The sequence below is a fragment of the Haliotis cracherodii genome, unplaced genomic scaffold, assembly GCF_022045235.1.
Source record: "Haliotis cracherodii isolate W230 unplaced genomic scaffold, xgHalCrac1.p SCAF_5, whole genome shotgun sequence".
Lineage (NCBI taxonomy): Eukaryota > Metazoa > Mollusca > Gastropoda > Lepetellida > Haliotidae > Haliotis > Haliotis cracherodii.
Window position 1 is genome coordinate 56,820,784 of NW_027266308.1, and position 16,611 is coordinate 56,837,394.

Sequence of the window (16,611 nt, forward strand, 5' to 3'; positions counted from 1 at the left end):
GTAGTTGAAGTCGGCCATATTGTTGCTTTGTACTCAAGACGATGCAGACGATTGTTTCTGGACTGCGCGTGATATATACTGTAACTACCGAAACCAGACAAGACGTACATACCTGTAAACTCTTTATTTCGTTAGTAAACTCATTATTGACTTTGAATCATGTGATTTGTGTTTTGTTGTTGATATGTTTGATACCCAAAATAACACGCAAATGTTACTAGGCCTGGTAACTTCAAGAAGATACAGGTGAGCAGAAAGGGAATTCCTTCGACTGCAATATTGGGATTCCCCGACATTCCCAAGTAATAAAAGTAGTGAGCCTCGGTGGGCGTGGCTTAATTTTTTACATTCATTGGGAAATGAATGCAAGAACACGTGACCAATTCAGCTAATCAGATCACAGGAATTTCAATGAACACAACGAAAATTTAATTATTACACAATGAAATTAATCATAAATAGATCTAATAATTTTGGAAAAATAACTGATTAATTCCAATTGAGTGTTGTTTAACTAGGTGCGTGCTTGTAACAATGTGGGGTGTGAATGGCATAATAATAACGAATATGTTCAGTATTTTGAATTAATTTGGTACAGTGGCATGCACATACATCCATGTGTATTCTCTTTTTCAAAGGATGAAAAAAATAAAAATGTAACAGTAGTCATGGTGTGGCAATTAATCAACTGAAGACACTTAAGCATGAGGTTGTAGTAAACCTTATCTTAATTACACCATTGGCAAGTTTTCTAGTTGATATGAAAAATCACTATGTTTGTCTTGTTTCCCCAGTACTTCCTTCATGTAATATGACCAGTTTTACTCATGGTCAGGCATTGTATCTACATCCTGGGTGAAAGGTCCTTTTAATTGAGGCACATAATTACCCTTCTTGCGAAAACAGGATGGGGTTACATAAGTATATACTGTTGGCTGTTTGGAAATGGTTTTCCTTGTTTGTGTGCGTTCTTCAGCCAAAAGAACAACATGTGATGTTCCTTCCTCTTCCGCTGTTGAACGCTGCTGCAATAGTGAATAGATGGTACCATGAAGTGGATATGTTGCTGTTGTAGAGCAGGGATTCTGATAGATGTTACCTTTTGAGAATGTTAGTGGGTATACCACACCTTCGTCTTCATAAACACTACAAACTGGGATACATCTGTTCAAATACACCATATTTTGAAATGTGTCAACAAGATCACGTTTTCTTGTTTAATACCAAGTAAACTGGGACTTGTGTTTTTAGGTCTCAGTGGTGTCTTTGTGTTGATGAGCTGGTGCACCGAGATTTCACACTTTGAAGACAAGATGTTCTGAGATACAGTAAACTACGTTAATAACGAACACTCTTATAATGAACTGGCGGAACTGTTTTTTGGGTCCAAGACATTTGCTGTATTTATGGTGTATACATGTTTATAACGAACTACGGTTACAAAATTATTGGTCCCAATGAGTTCGTTATAACCGTAGTTTACTGTTTACTGTTTACAGGAATGCTTGAAGATTGTTTTTTCGTACCTGGTCCTACAAATTTCATACTGACTAGGGCTTACAAAGAGGCAGGTACATACTGTTTATGAGACAGAAGGAAAATGGCATCACAAGTATCTCGTATGTCTGTCCTGTGTATCGATGACTGCCGTGCAACGTCGATACATGGAATGGACGGGGCGGTTGATGAAGGACATAGGCACTTGTGCCCACACTGAGGAACGCCTGACGCAGTTCACCTGCAGTTGTCTGCCTTGGTGGGACGTCATTCAGCCGTCTTTGAATCTCGTCCCACAGGTGCTCAATGGGATTTAAATCGAGACTGAGGGCATGGGACTACATGGTTCTGATGCCATTCTGCTGGAGGAAGACTCTTGTTGCTCTCGCAGTGTGGGCATGGGCGTTACCATGCGGCGACGTGCCAAATGAGGTATGGCGTGTGGTCTCAAGACTTGATCAAGTACCGAGCTGCTGTGACACCATTGCCTTTCCCAGGACCGATGTTTTGGAAGACCACAGGGCCAACCCTCTGTGCAAGACCAATTCCACCCCACTGCATAATGCTCGGACCACCCCATGAGTCTCTCTCAACAACACAAGCATCCGAATAACGTTCCCCACGGCGTCTCTCTCTGCCATCTGCTGTTGAGATACAGTAACGGCTCTCATCTGAGAAGAGGACTCTTCTCTACTGCTTGTGGCGCCAATGCTGGTGATGTGTTGCCCACTGAAGACGGTCCCGCCGATGACGTGGTGTCAGAATGGGTCCTCGGTGTGGCCTGTGACAGTGGAGGTGTCTGCTCATCAAACGACGACGCACGTTGTCCACACTAATGTGTCGCTGGTGTGTCTCCATGGTCTGTCAAGCAGTTTCTGCAGCAGTAACAAAGCGTTCTTGAAGATGCTGTGGCACAATCTGACGATCCTGACGTCGGGTAGTGACCCTTGGTCTTCCACTACGTGGTCGGTCATCTGTAGTGTTGGTAGTCTGGTACCGTTGCTGTATATGGTCCTTACATGGACTTGAAATGCAGTGGATACTTGCCGGGCGGTTTGTCCAACTTGCAATCGTCCAAGGGCTTGGTGTCTCTGATTTCTTATCAATCTTGGCATGTGGTAGCAATTCAATAATGAATGAATGTTATCCGATCTGAGTGGATTTTTATAGGGCAAGAAATGGGGGAACGCATGTGCATTTAAATTTGCACGGAACTCACGTGCATCGGGTTACCATTGCCGTTGCCGTGATGCGTTTGGGTGATCGGTTTTATTTGACAATAGCTTTCTCTGAAGAAAGAAATAAGAACATAAGTCTCTTACGGGGTTTGTGGTTTGTAATTTATTAAAGTATTTGTATATGAAATAAAAATGTAAAATTATTGAAGTTAATATACAATGTTGGCTCAATATCAGCATGCCAACAGTCAACCAACATTGGCCCAAATTGATATCAGTGTGTTTGCTAGGATGTGTGCAGATAGGTCTATTAGAATTTGCCTCGTCGGTCGGTTTATTTGGCTTTGGTATTGGGATGACCAATGCCCCTTTCCATGACGAAGGAGACTGACCGTTAGTTGGGGAAAATCAGATTGTAAAGATTTAGTAGGGGTTTTAGAAATTTTGGGGGGATATGAAGTTTATTTTATATGAAGTGAAATAGTGCCCGGGGGTTTGGAGGTTGTCTTCTATAGGTAGTTTGGAGAATTTATATTGCTTTTTTAAACTCCTCGCTGAAATTGCTGTTGCTACCGACGGATGAGAAATAATTGGCTAGGTTATTTGCGTTTTGTTTGGGGTTTGTTAGGTGTTGTTTTATTCCCTGGATGGCATGTATTTTGCGCCAGACCTTTTAAGCGTTGGTGTGATGGTTTATTTCCGCGCAGAACTGCTGCCAGTTTTTAGTTTTTGCTGATTTAACGAGGTTTTGCATTTGATGATGAGCTACCTGTATGTGTGAGTAATCTCGTTTTCTCTCGTTTTAATCTCGGCTTTGTCAAGTAAACTTCTGCGTTTTTTCCTGGCCCTTTTTATTTCCTCGGTCTACCAGGGTACAGTGGGTTTATCTGTTTTCGTTTTGATTAAGAAAATAGGTTTTGTTGCCGTATTAAATATGCAGATTGTTAGGTTTAAGCAGTAAATTTCGGGGCCTTTATTTTCAAGCTCCGCTGGGTTTACCTGGGTGGCTACACAGCTCTCGGAATTTGCCCCAGTCGGCATTGTTGTGGAATAAATCGGATTCTTTGGAATCATTTTGGGTTGTGATATTAATGTTTCCTACGGTAATGTGAATGGGGAAATGATCGATGTCCGACATCCTTTGGTGCCTTTCATCGTACCTAGTTGGTGTGGTTATTTAAAAGTATTGGTTTTTTTTGTCGGTAATGATTTTACTGTGTTGGTCTTCCTTGTCTTGCACACACCAGGAGCGGCGGTGGGCGTTAAAATCCCCGAAGTAGATGGTGGAATTGTTGCCTATCTGCTTGTGTTTAAGTCCTCAGGCTTTATTTATCCAAAGGTGTATGTTTAGGATTGGGGTTTGGTGTGTAGTTGTTTGGTTGTAGGCGGTGCAGATTTCTTTGTTTGGAGTTTAGGTGTGTCGATGTTTATGCGTTTGGTTGCTTGTTGTGTGAGCGTATGTCTGTGGGGACAGTGGTTTGCGAGTGATGCGTGAGTTATACGACAAATAAAATCTGTTTGAAAGACACACGTTATATATTGGTGTAAATCTCGATTGTTACCGTACGTGTTCACTATGATGAAAATACAAATCTACATGTATTTTTGTTTTAATTAAATAATTACGTAACTACATAATATATAGTATATCAAACTACATAATTAGTATATTTCGTATACATACCTTCGTGTATCCTCAAAACTGAGACGTTTTTTCATGTTGGTAAGGTAAAACATATGTCTCTATTTAACTCTCTAGACATGTCAATAATTTTCGGATCGCTGTTTAATTTTAGCGTCGACAGGAATAACTCTGGGTTTTCCCCGTTTAAATATAGTAACTTGGGGAATCACCTATTTTCAATGGATAAGGAAGCTTGGCAAAACGGCACCGAGCGAAAACGATACCCCGCCCAACATGAATTTCAACGTCCAGGTTTCGGTCGACTTCAGGATTTGCAAAGTATGTGTACCGTCAACTGGGCGTTGACAGTTATTTACCAAATCTTTTCATGTTTTTAATCAAGGTGCTCAAATGATATGATAAACTTCGCGAGGTAAAACTCGTTTTATTACCATATAGATCTTGATAATCGATCAGATCGCCTTGACTGGGTGCCGCCAATTTGCAAGTGGCAAGTGCAGCCTGGTTCCCTGGTTATGCTGCGCTGGCGCTTCACTGACCCAGGCAATAACTGCACAATGGCCGCCTCCACGAGACTAACAAACATGGCGGACACGACATGTATTTACTATAGAAAAACGCTAGCACGGATGGTTAATTTTTTTCTTAGCATTTTCATGTATATTTCACGAGAATAACGTCCATTGTTACTTTTAGTGAAGGTAAACATTATTTAAGCTGTTTCGAGACTCGAAAGTGGTCGTCACATCGGTGAAATGTCAACAATGACACACACCCCATTTTCAAGAGTGATATGTGCGTTAAAATTTCGTGTCAGCTCACTGTTGTCATGAAATCGTATACATAATACATGGAATTAAACGACCACGTCAATAAAATACCGTTAGCATCTTTATTTTAGAAAACTATGCCGATTATGCCCCGTTTTCTCCCATTGTAAAGAGGTGGGTTAAGCGCAGTTATTGAACGCCCAGTATAATAACTAGAAAAAACAAACACTTTTTATCTGTTATAATGGTATTTAATGATAGGGTCCGTCATTGGTTCTGGTATTTTGATCCGTAATAATAGTATTCAATGATGGGGTCTGTCATTGGTTCTGATATTTGGCCTCTGGATTTTATTCACATGAAAAGCAATTTATTTGGCATTTGTTTTCTTCTTACACAATGACATTAATCAAAAATAGATCTAATAATTTTGGAAAAATAACTGATTAATTCCAATTTAGTGTTGTTTAACTAGGTGCGTGCTTGTAACAATGTGGGGTGTGAATGGCATAATAATAACGAATATGTTCAGTATTTTGAATTAATTTGGTACAGTGGCATACACATCCATGTGTATTCTCTTTTACAAAGGATGAAAAAAATAAAAATGTAACAGTAGTCATGGTGTGGCATTTAATCACTTGAAGACACTTAAGCATGAGGTTGTAGTAAACCTTATCATAAATAACACCATTGGCAAGTTTTCCAGTTGATATGGAAAATCACTATGCCATGAAATACTACTATTTAACAATGCCACGTTTGAGATCCAAACACCCAAACAGTTGTCCTGAAAGTGGCCACTGATTTTGTCAAGAAAACCAGAGGAATCAATGTGTGAAACACACACTTTCAAGGGCTGTAGTTTATCAAAGACATATTTGGTAAAAAGCTATTCAGTGGTTAAAATTGAATAATTTTCACATCTGTCATAAACATGATATTTAGGTTGGGGGAGGTGGGGTTGTCACCAAGTTTTGATGATACATATTAATTATTATCAAAATTCAAATGATGCATTCTAAGGAACAGACATGCAAGTAACACATAACCATAACTTTCAAGCAAATAAAAAATAATTTAACATGTATCTACTTACCAATCTACAGTAACTCCAAAGGATTTCAACAGACATCCGAGCGTTTTTCTATTGTAAATACAATATGTTTGTTCGCCTCGTGGAGGCGGCCACTGTGCAGTCATTGCCTGGGTCAGTGTAGCGCCAGCGCAGCATACCCAGGGAACCAGTCTGTGGCAAGTGATATGAGAGGGTTGTAGTCAAAACGGCCTCAAAACTCAAAAGTCCAGACGAACACAAAATGTCAAAATGGCCACAAACCAAGTGGCCTTATGCAATCTCTAATGATATCAATCTATACTCAACACTTCATAGTTATTTGCCCAATTTATACAAATTATAATTGTAATGTATTTAGGAGTAATCACAACAACCCTGTATATAATTCAAACCTTGTATGCAGCACCCCCTGGTGGTGATGAAAGTCCAAGATGGCCGCCGACATGGTTGAAATCTCTAATGACTTTAGGCAATACTCATTTGTCATAATTATCTGGTCAATTCCTTCAATTTATCACAGTATCTTTTTTCAGGATCAATTGCAGCAATGCTTTATATAATTCATATCTGGTATGCAGCGCCCCCTTGTGATGACGAAAATCCAAGATGGCCTCCAATATGTTTTAGTGTTCAGAGATTGTCTACTTCTACTGCAGATATAGATATCATTTGATATCTTTGGACTAATGATAAGTTGATACGTTTTTATACGATGAAGCATTTTTAAATGACATTGTATCAATTAATATGTATTGTCTATAATCTATTCTCGCCATATCATTTTATAAATGGTCTACTGAGAAATGTTCCACCTAGTTTATATTAGGTCACCCCAAAATCACTCATCTGGGACTGAATTCATATCTTAAAAACAGGAATGTATGTAAAAGTATTATTGACATAATTGCTATGACAAACTTTCTTCCTACTTAAGTAGGACCAGGAATGTCAGTTCAGTGTATGTGTTTACGGTTCTATAATTCACTTACAGTGAAGATTTTCCTTCAAAGTATCACATAGCACTCTACCCAAGACAGGCAGTGTAAATTTTACAAAAGTTTGCAAGACCACCCCATGAGTCTCAACAACACAAGCATCCGAATAATGTTCCCTACGGCGCCTCTCTCTGCCATCTGCTGTTGAGATACAGTAACGGCTCTCGTCTGGGAAGAGGACCCTTCTCCACTGCTTGTGGCGCCAATGCTGGTGATGTGTTGCCCACTGAAGACGGTCCCGCCGATGACTTGGTGTCAGAATGGGTCCTCGGTGTGGCCTGTGACAGTGGAGGTGTCTGCTCGTCAATCGACAACGCACTTTGTCCGCACTAATGTGTCGTTGGTGTGTCTCCATGGTCTGTCAAGCAGTTTCTGCAGCAGTAACAAAGCGTTCTTGAAGATGCTGTCGCACAATCTGACGATCCTGACGTCGGGAAGTGACCCTTGGTCTTCCACTACGTGGTCGGTCATCTGTAGTGTTGGTAGTCTGGTACCGTTGCTGTATATGGTCCTTACATGGACTTGAAATGCAGTGGATACTTGCCGGGCGGTTTGTCCAACTTGCAATCGTCCAAGGGCTTGGTGTCTCTGATTTCTTATCAATCTTGGCATGTGGTAGCAATTCAACAATGAATGAATGTTATGCGATCTGAGTGGATTTTTATAGGGCAAGAAATGGGGGAACGCATGTGCATTTAAATTTGCACAGAACTCACGTGCATCGGGTTACCATGGCCGTTGTCGTGATGCGTTTGGACGATCGGTTTTATTGGACAATAGCTTTCTCTGAAGAAAGAAATAAGAAAATAAGTCTCTTACATGGTTTGTGGTTTGTAATTTATTAAAGTATTTGTACATGAAATAAAAATGTAAAATTATTGAAGTTAATATACAATGTTGGCTCAATATCAGCATGCCAACAGTCAACCAACATTGGCCCAAATTGATATCAGTGTGTTTGCTAGGATGTGTGCAGATAGGTCTATTAGAATTTGCCTCGTCGGTCGGTTTATTTGGCTTTGGTATTGGGATGACCAATGCCCCTTTCCATGACGAAGGAGACTGACCGTTGGGGAAAATCAGATTGTAAAGATTTAGTAGGGGTTTTAGAAATTTTGGGGGGATATGAAGTTTATTTTATATGAAGTGAAATAGTGCCCGGGGGTTTGGAGGTTGTCTTCTATAGGTAGTTTGGAGAATTTATATTGCTTTTTTAAACTCCTCGCTGAAATTGCTGTTGCTACCGACGGATGAGAAATAATTGGCTAGGTTATTTGCGTTTTGTTTGGGGTTTGTTAGGTGTTGTTTTATTCCCTGGATGGCATGTATTTTGCGCCAGACCTTTTAAGCGTTGGTGTGATGGTTTATTTCCGCGCAGAACTGCTGCCAGTTTTTAGTTTTTGCTGATTTAACGAGGTTTTGCATTTGATGATGAGCTACCTGTATGTGTGAGTAATCTCGTTTTCTCTCGTTTTAATCTCGGCTTTGTCAAGTAAACTTCTGCGTTTTTTCCTGGCCCTTTTTATTTCCTCGGTCTACCAGGGTACAGTGGGTTTATCTGTTTTCGTTTTGATTAAGAAAATAGGTTTTGTTGCCGTATTAAATATGCAGATTGTTAGGTTTAAGCAGTAAATTTCGGGGCCTTTATTTTCAAGCTCCGCTGGGTTTACCTGGGTGGCTACACAGCTCTCGGAATTTGCCCCAGTCGGCATTGTTGTGGATTAAATCGGATTCTTTGGAATCATTTTGGGTTGTGATATTAATGTTTCCTACGGTAATGTGAATGGGGAAATGATCGATGTCCGACATCCTTTGGTGCCTTTCATCGTACCTAGTTGGTGTGGTTATTTAAAAGTATTGGTTTTTTTTGTCGGTAATGATTTTACTGTGTTGGTCTTCCTTGTCTTGCACACACCAGGAGCGGCGGTGGGCGTTAAAATCCCCGAAGTAGATGGTGGAATTGTTGCCTATCTGCTTGTGTTTAAGTCCTCAGGCTTTATTTATCCAAAGGTGTATGTTTAGGATTGGGGTTTGGTGTGTAGTTGTTTGGTTGTAGGCGGTGCAGATTTCTTTGTTTGGAGTTTAGGTGTGTCGATGTTTATGCGTTTGGTTGCTTGTTGTGTGTGCGTATGTCTGTGGGGACAGTGGTTTGCGAGTGATGCGTGAGTTATGTTTTGGCAGTGTATGCACCATGGGGTGCATGTGCCGTAGCTGTTTGGTTATGCGCATCCTTTACTTTTGGTAATTTTAGAATTACATTGGTGGTATTTTAAGCATTTGTCGCATTCTTGAACTGGTTTCTTCAAATTTAGTTAAGGCGCCAAATGAAACTGTGGTTGGGAAAATGAGGTACTTTTCGTTGGTTTATACATTATGATGACAGTTTCATTTGGATGGGTTTTGCCGTTTCGGGTAGTGGTGGTGCATTTAGTACTTACACTCTCGGGTTTGTTGAACAAGGTCGCGATCCTAGTTTGTCCCTTTGTAAAAGAGCGCGAGGTCCTCATCCGAGTCCCGGGTGTTTATGCGTATTATTCCGCCAGTTGGGAATGTCACATGAGACGTTATGTTTATAAATTAACCTAATGGATTTGGCGGCATTAAATGCCTCCTGCATGGGTTGAGAATATTATTTGAAAGCCTTAAGATTGGAGTTTGATGTTGGAATAGGGGAGTTTTGTTTCTTGAACCAGATACCTACCTTGTTGGCTGAGTACCTTAAAGATCTGGGTAGAGAATAGGTCTTCAGCAACCCATGTTTGCCGTAAGTGGCGGCAAACAGGATCGGATTATCAGGCTCGCTGACTAAGTTGATGCATGTCATCGTATCCCAATTGCGTTGATTGATGCCCATGATGTCAATCACTGGATTGTCTGGTCCAGAGTCGTTTGTTTACAGTTGGTTGATTTGTTGTGTTACGCTGCACTCGGCAATATTCCAGCTGTATGACGGCGGTCTGTAAATAAACGAGTCTAGACCAGACAATCCACTGATCAATACATTTGTATCATAAACATCGATCCAAGCAATTGGGATCGATGACATGCATCAACCAATTCAGCGAGCCTGACCACCCGATCCCGTTAGTCGCCTCATACGACAAGCATGGGTTGCTGAAGACCTCTTCCACCCCGGATCTTTACTGGTCCTGTGTTGTTTGTAGTGTGTGCAATGTAGTAGGACATGTTCTGTTGTTCGTGTGGTTTCAAAATATTGCTGGGTGCCGCGTTAAACAACAAACAAAACAAAACAAACAACAAAAACTGATGCCTCAGAGAAGACTGGGCATCGCCACACAGCTTACACTACAAACTGTCCTAAGCCAGCTAAATAATACACAAACCATTAAAGCTTTCGGGGCCGTATATAATTACCCATACAAAGAATTAACCAAATATAAGAAACCTAAAACAAGCCATACACCTCCGGCAAAACCCGAAATTCTTCATAATTTAAACAAGCAGTCCTAGAGCCCCTCAAGTTGCCTCTGGGGGCATGGGTGGCCCAGTCGTCTAAGGCGTCGCGATTCGCTGTGCAGTGTTGCGTCCTTTGGGCACGCCAGAAACCTATGATTGTGGGTTCGAATCCCGGTTCGCCCCGATTATGTTTCTAGGTTTGTCAGCACCATACCCGTTCTCGTGGGTTTCACCGAAGTGGTAAACGTCTGAGACCTGCATCACTTCGGGCTTTCCTCCCACATTAAGCTGACACGCCGCGATATAACTGGAATACTGTTAAAAGCGGCGTTAAACCCAACCCATCCACTCACTAAAGTTGCCTCTCCTTTGGGACTAACCCCTCCTTCCTCCCATGGAAAACCACGGTATTAAAATGGCCTGGCGGGCTCGTGTGCGAAATACGCATAATGTCGGAAAGGGCACGTAAAATCTTCAAATCATCATCTTCGATTGGTTACTTTGAGGGATATAGAAGGGACATTGGCCACTGGTGTAGCTACAATCGAACCACGAAATCCAAGCCTATAGTTCGGCAAGAGTTGAAACTAGACTTCTATAGTCAGTTAACTCTTGCCTCGGGAAGATAGATCGGAAATCTCAACATGACGTATTATGTGAAAAAAGCAACCAGAAGACACATCTTGTCTGTGGTACTGGACTTTCTGTGACTATACAAGTAAATGAGCAAGAATGAAGAAGACTTCCCCTTTCGTTGTACAAGATGGGGTGGTCATGCTACATATAGACATCATGATCAAAAGCTTTGAAGTTAGTTTGCAATAAGAAGAAGAACAGACCAAATTAATTAAAATCAGGTCTTAGTTCTCGCTACCGCTAAACAAAGATACAAGGACATTCCAGTAATGTGCATGTCAGGACCAGCTTCCATCCGGCCAATTTGAGCGGCAATTACCAGATCGAGAAAGTGATCAAAATGGAAACTATCATCCTGATGCGCGTTGGTCCGTGAAGTTCCAGAAGTACTCGCAATCGTCGGAATGGCATTAGGTTTCATGGAAGATTTACATGGAAGAGGTGCTTGCTTTCTTTTTTGGGGTGCCGATTTCACAGTCTGGTGGGAAATAATTTTATTCGGAATGATGACTTTGGTGATAGCTTTAGAATGTTTCTCTGTTTAACAGGCACAGCTTTCTTGATTTCATTAAAGAATCCTGCTACATCATTGCCCTCAGACCCGTGAAGATTCCGGGGTAGAATAGGTCTTCAGCAACCCGTGCTTGCCGTAAAATGTGTCTATGCTTGACGTAAAAGGCTACTAACGGTTCGCTGACTTGGTTGATGCATGTCATCGATCCCAATTGCGTGGATCGATGCTCATGATGTCTATCACTGGACTGTCTGGTCCATACTCGATTATTTACAGACCGACGTTATATAGCTGGAACTGAATATATATACTGAAATTGTGGCAAGCAAGGGTTGCTGAAGACCTATTCTACCCCGGATCTTCACGGGTCACGCCGGCTGTGACGCTAGTTTCTTGCTCCGCATAAACAAATTGGAGTCGCACCTGACTTGACTGTCAACATCGATCTTGCCTTTTATCCTGTCTCTCAGTGTTTGCTCGGGTACAGAGAAGTTTAATGCCGCTTCGTGAACTGCAATTGTTCTTGGCTTCTAAGTAAGCATTAGTCAAAGCTGAAGACGAATAACTTTTGTATCCCTATCGTGAAGGCGTCGGTGAACCCTATGAAAATGGGAAAAAAAACTATACGAGATGGCCCGAAAATGTTTCCATAGATTTTTAATTTTAGCAAACGGCAGCACCATTCGTCACCACTCGCCCCTTTCCGTAACATGCAAGAAGACTCGTCCCCCTATCGATGAATAGCGACTCGTGCCCCTCTCATGGCCAATTTTGCGACCGGGTTCCGTCTTAGCGCAAACGGACATACCTAAAACAATTGTCAACTCGTTGCGTAATGGTTCACATATATTTTCCCATATATTATATAAATTTTAGATACAATCGGGACATGCGGAATTATACAGTATGATTGACCACGTTTAACTTTGTCTTGGGTATATTTTTAGATGTAAGACATATGTTAAATCACAAATTGTTTCAGAGGGATTCTTTGACGAAGAACTTGAAATCATACGTGCATTCTGATTTGTTTATCGTATTTTCGCACATAACATTCATCGAGTCTACTTGCAGGTTACGGAAAGGGGCGAGTGGTGACGAATGTTATATCATTTCAAAAGGAGAGTTATTGCCCTTTGGAACAAAAAGATCAAGCTCCTCACAGCGATAGCCCGTTCGCGGAGCTCTACCGAGAGTGTAACGAGGGTGTCACCCGCTGGGGAGGAGCTTGCAAAAAGATCGCCCATTTATGAGATATCACGATAATGGGAGACACTGCCCCAATTTGCTCGCTAGGTGGCGCAAATGAACTAGTGGTTATCACACTCCGGCGCAGTGGTGACTCAGCATAACACCACTGCCACAGGCTAATTTGCATATCACGTGACCGGACTTTTCTCTTGTTTGTAAACAAACGCGCTTTTTCAGAAATCAGTATAGAACGGACTAAAGCAAGTATTTTGGGCGCTTTACATGTTGTTTTGCATAATTATATAGATATGCGACAACAACCGCGACAGTGAGTTGCATGACAATATATACTTATACATCAAAGTGACCGTATCGCTAGCTCTCCGTTGGGCTTCGATGACAGCACGTGGAGTCGTACAACCAATGTAAACAGAGGATAACTACGCAAAAACAAGTAGATGTTCACGCATGAGGATACTTTCTTAATGAACCGTACACATTCTTTGACATTTGTTTATGAAAATGTGTAGACTTGTATACTTGTGTATATATGGAACATTAGTTGAGTACTGTGTATATTCTTCAAATGGAATCTTCAACTTCACACTAAACTGTCTTAATGGTAGCTAAATCATATTGGACATGTGTATGATTTACAATTCAAATTACTTATTCATTGCAAATATAGATCAAGGCACAGAATATGCATGATGTATGCACAATATAATAATTTGTATTAATATAACACTTGATGTTGACATGAGCATGTGAAACAAATTGATATTTGGAAAATATGTGAACTTATTTGGATATTTTTTTTCTTAAGTGATACAGAGTTTACTACACCCAAGCATAAAATGATACTTTAGTTAAAAAGACTGACGAACAGTCACCATTTGTCACAATAAGTTTCCAAAATGTTGATTTGACGCTGGAGACCAATTACCTACTAAGAGAAAAGACCATCAACAAAAAGTCCAAGGAATATTTCTATTAGATCTGGATATAACTGTATGACATTTTTAGATCTTGAGTTAATTTCAGGAATAAGACAACCTGATTGTGCTTAATACACAAACACAAACTCCCAATGGGAATCAAACATACGGTTATTACCATTGGTACATACACAAGCTCGGACTCATAAATGCCTTAATGATGTATCCAAGGGAAAAAACATGATTTACAATGTAGAAGCAATGTATGGTCTTAGATGTTTGGTATAGAACAGTTCAAGTTTTGGAATTAATGAGTACTGACAGAAATCTTTATCAACACTGACCTTTTCTACAAACATGTCACAGAAAGTGTAAAAAACAAAATAGCAAAATTGACGCTTTGCTAAGTACATCTGTCCCTGTACCTGATAGTAGTAGTGACTACTGGGATTTAAACAAATCTGATTGTTTACATTGTAATGAAGATATGGAAAATGTTTACCAGGTTTAATGTGATCATTTCTTCCAGCATATGGACATTTCACCTCAACCAAGATATCAGCATCAATAATGGCATCTGGCGTAGCACCCAGATAGGGTTCAGAACAATGATATTGTACATGGATTCAAATTTTGAAAGTGCTCTTTTTTCATACTGCTTTCCATGAATTACAGGCTTACATGATAAATTTTTTGTGGACACAATTGATTTACATAACTTCTCCTTATTTCTTCGGTTGGTCATTTTGGTCAATTCACCAAACCTTGAGGCTGTGAGGCGCCACTTTCTTTCTGTGTGCCACACTGGGCTCCGGGACTGGTCTTGCGTTGCTGCCTCAATATCTTTCGCAGATTCCTCAGTTACCTGTAAAGAAAAACAAAAGTCAAGACATAAAAGAGATGACCCAAAAAATATTTGTTCACATAGTTTGTTTTACATGACAGTAATCTGAAAAATGCCTAATATACAAGTCTATATTTCTTTCACAAGGGAACTAATCTGCTTGATCATGATTAGGCATTTTCAAACTTAGTTAATTGTATTTTACAAATTACTCACAACCCCAAACATTCAGATGTTGCTGTTTCCTCACAAGCTATGATTTTAACTGTGTATTACAAAGATAAAATCTGAAAGACTTTAGGTTTTAAAGATTTTTATATATATTATACAACAGAATTTCCAGTGTTGTGTACCTTCAGTGCCATGTCAACCATGTACTCTGTAAATGGCTGTTTAAGGTAGTGATGGTCCTCAGCAGCTGTCTGGACATCAGCCTTTGGGTGAAGATATCTTAGGGCGATATTATGAGATGACTTTGAGCAGTAGTTTGTCATCATGTTGCGCACATGATCATTGTAGCCACTCATGTGTCTGTATTTTTGTGGCCTTGGATTGTCCAGCATATGCTGTGACCATTTTCTTTTTGACAGCAGTTCTGCAGCTGTTACGGGTGATCCTGAATACAATATTTTGATACTACATTGCCATAATAATCCTGTTTAAAACAACACTTATACAAATATTTAAAAACTTTTTCCACTCCAATATCCAACACATAATATTTAGTCATATACAGTTTCTCTTTTATATACAAAATCATAAACCATCATAACGTGTCTAAGGCATTTAGAAGCACATAAGGAAGAGAATATATGGATGTCAACTTCTGTATAATGAGGAAACACCCTTAACCTCATAATATAGAAGTTGACATCCATACATTCTCTTCCTCATCATAACATTGTAGTTGAGGCCTGGGTATGATATTTCCTTGGCTGTAATATGACCTACCTTTGTACGATTTTTGGGGCTTGTGGAACAACTGCAAGTTTTCGGTACAGCTCTTTCCAACTTGCACACTGCCAGTTGAGATGAAATGCTCCAATATCAACAGCACCGCAGCGATGTGCTTACAGGTTGAATGTGGTCCTTTCCCTGCAGGACACTCGCAGTGGGAGTTGACTGGCTTCCCGGTCTTCTCTACCTTCAGCTTGTAGTTGTATGTGACCTAGGATAGAGTGAGTGAGTATGTATGGTTATGCACCACTTTTAGCAATATTCCAGCTCTTTCACAGCTAGAGACACCAGAAATGGGCTTCACACATTGAATCCTTTTAGGGAATTGAACCTGGCCTTCAGCAAGATGAGTAAACACTTGGACCACTAGGCTACCCACATTAACCCAAGCATAGAAGTCATGCATATAATGTGATGTATGTGCAATTTAATTTCCCATTAATAAATTCACTTTCAATCAGTTTTGTGAAGAATGTATTTCGGATTAGCTTCATCTTTGAGTACAAATTTCATTATAATTTAAAAAGGTTTTATTTTTTATTTTGATTTTATGGTGTGTAAATATTTTACCTTGTTTTTCATAGATGCACTGACGATGCCACTTAAGTATACATCAGTAGATGCACGTATGTGAACACTGCATGACAGCACCCTGTCCCCCTCAAACATCAGATAACCTTTTATCGAGGATTTATATTATCTGAGACCGGGAGCCACAGTTAGTACTTTGGTTATGGGTAACTATACAGTAGGTCATGGTTTAATGGAAGGCAACAACTGAAATATATCGATAGTTGATTTTGTCAGTCACAGTAGGCCTGACAGTTACACTGACAGAGATGGCACTTATTTGACAGGCAAGAAAAGGGCCTAGTAGAAATTGCGGTGCATATCGCAGATTATGAATGTAAGCATACTTGATAACTAAAAAAATGGGTTACATACCTCTCG

At 40.3% G+C, this 16,611-nt stretch overlaps 1 protein-coding gene across 1 annotated transcript; it reads right to left on the reverse strand.

The window, feature by feature from the left end:
• Positions 1–14,393: 14,393 nt before the first annotated feature.
• On the reverse strand, positions 14,394–15,723 carry LOC139442875 (uncharacterized). Its single transcript, XM_071223779.1, has 3 exons — positions 15,655–15,723; positions 15,057–15,319; positions 14,394–14,724 (listed from the first exon to the last, which is right to left on the reverse strand). The coding sequence occupies exons 2-3, from the start codon at positions 15,264–15,266 to the stop codon at positions 14,401–14,403; spliced, it is 534 nt and encodes a 177-aa protein (XP_071079880.1). The 5' UTR covers positions 15,267–15,319; positions 15,655–15,723; the 3' UTR covers positions 14,394–14,400.
• Between the last annotated feature and the right edge of the window lie 888 nt (positions 15,724–16,611).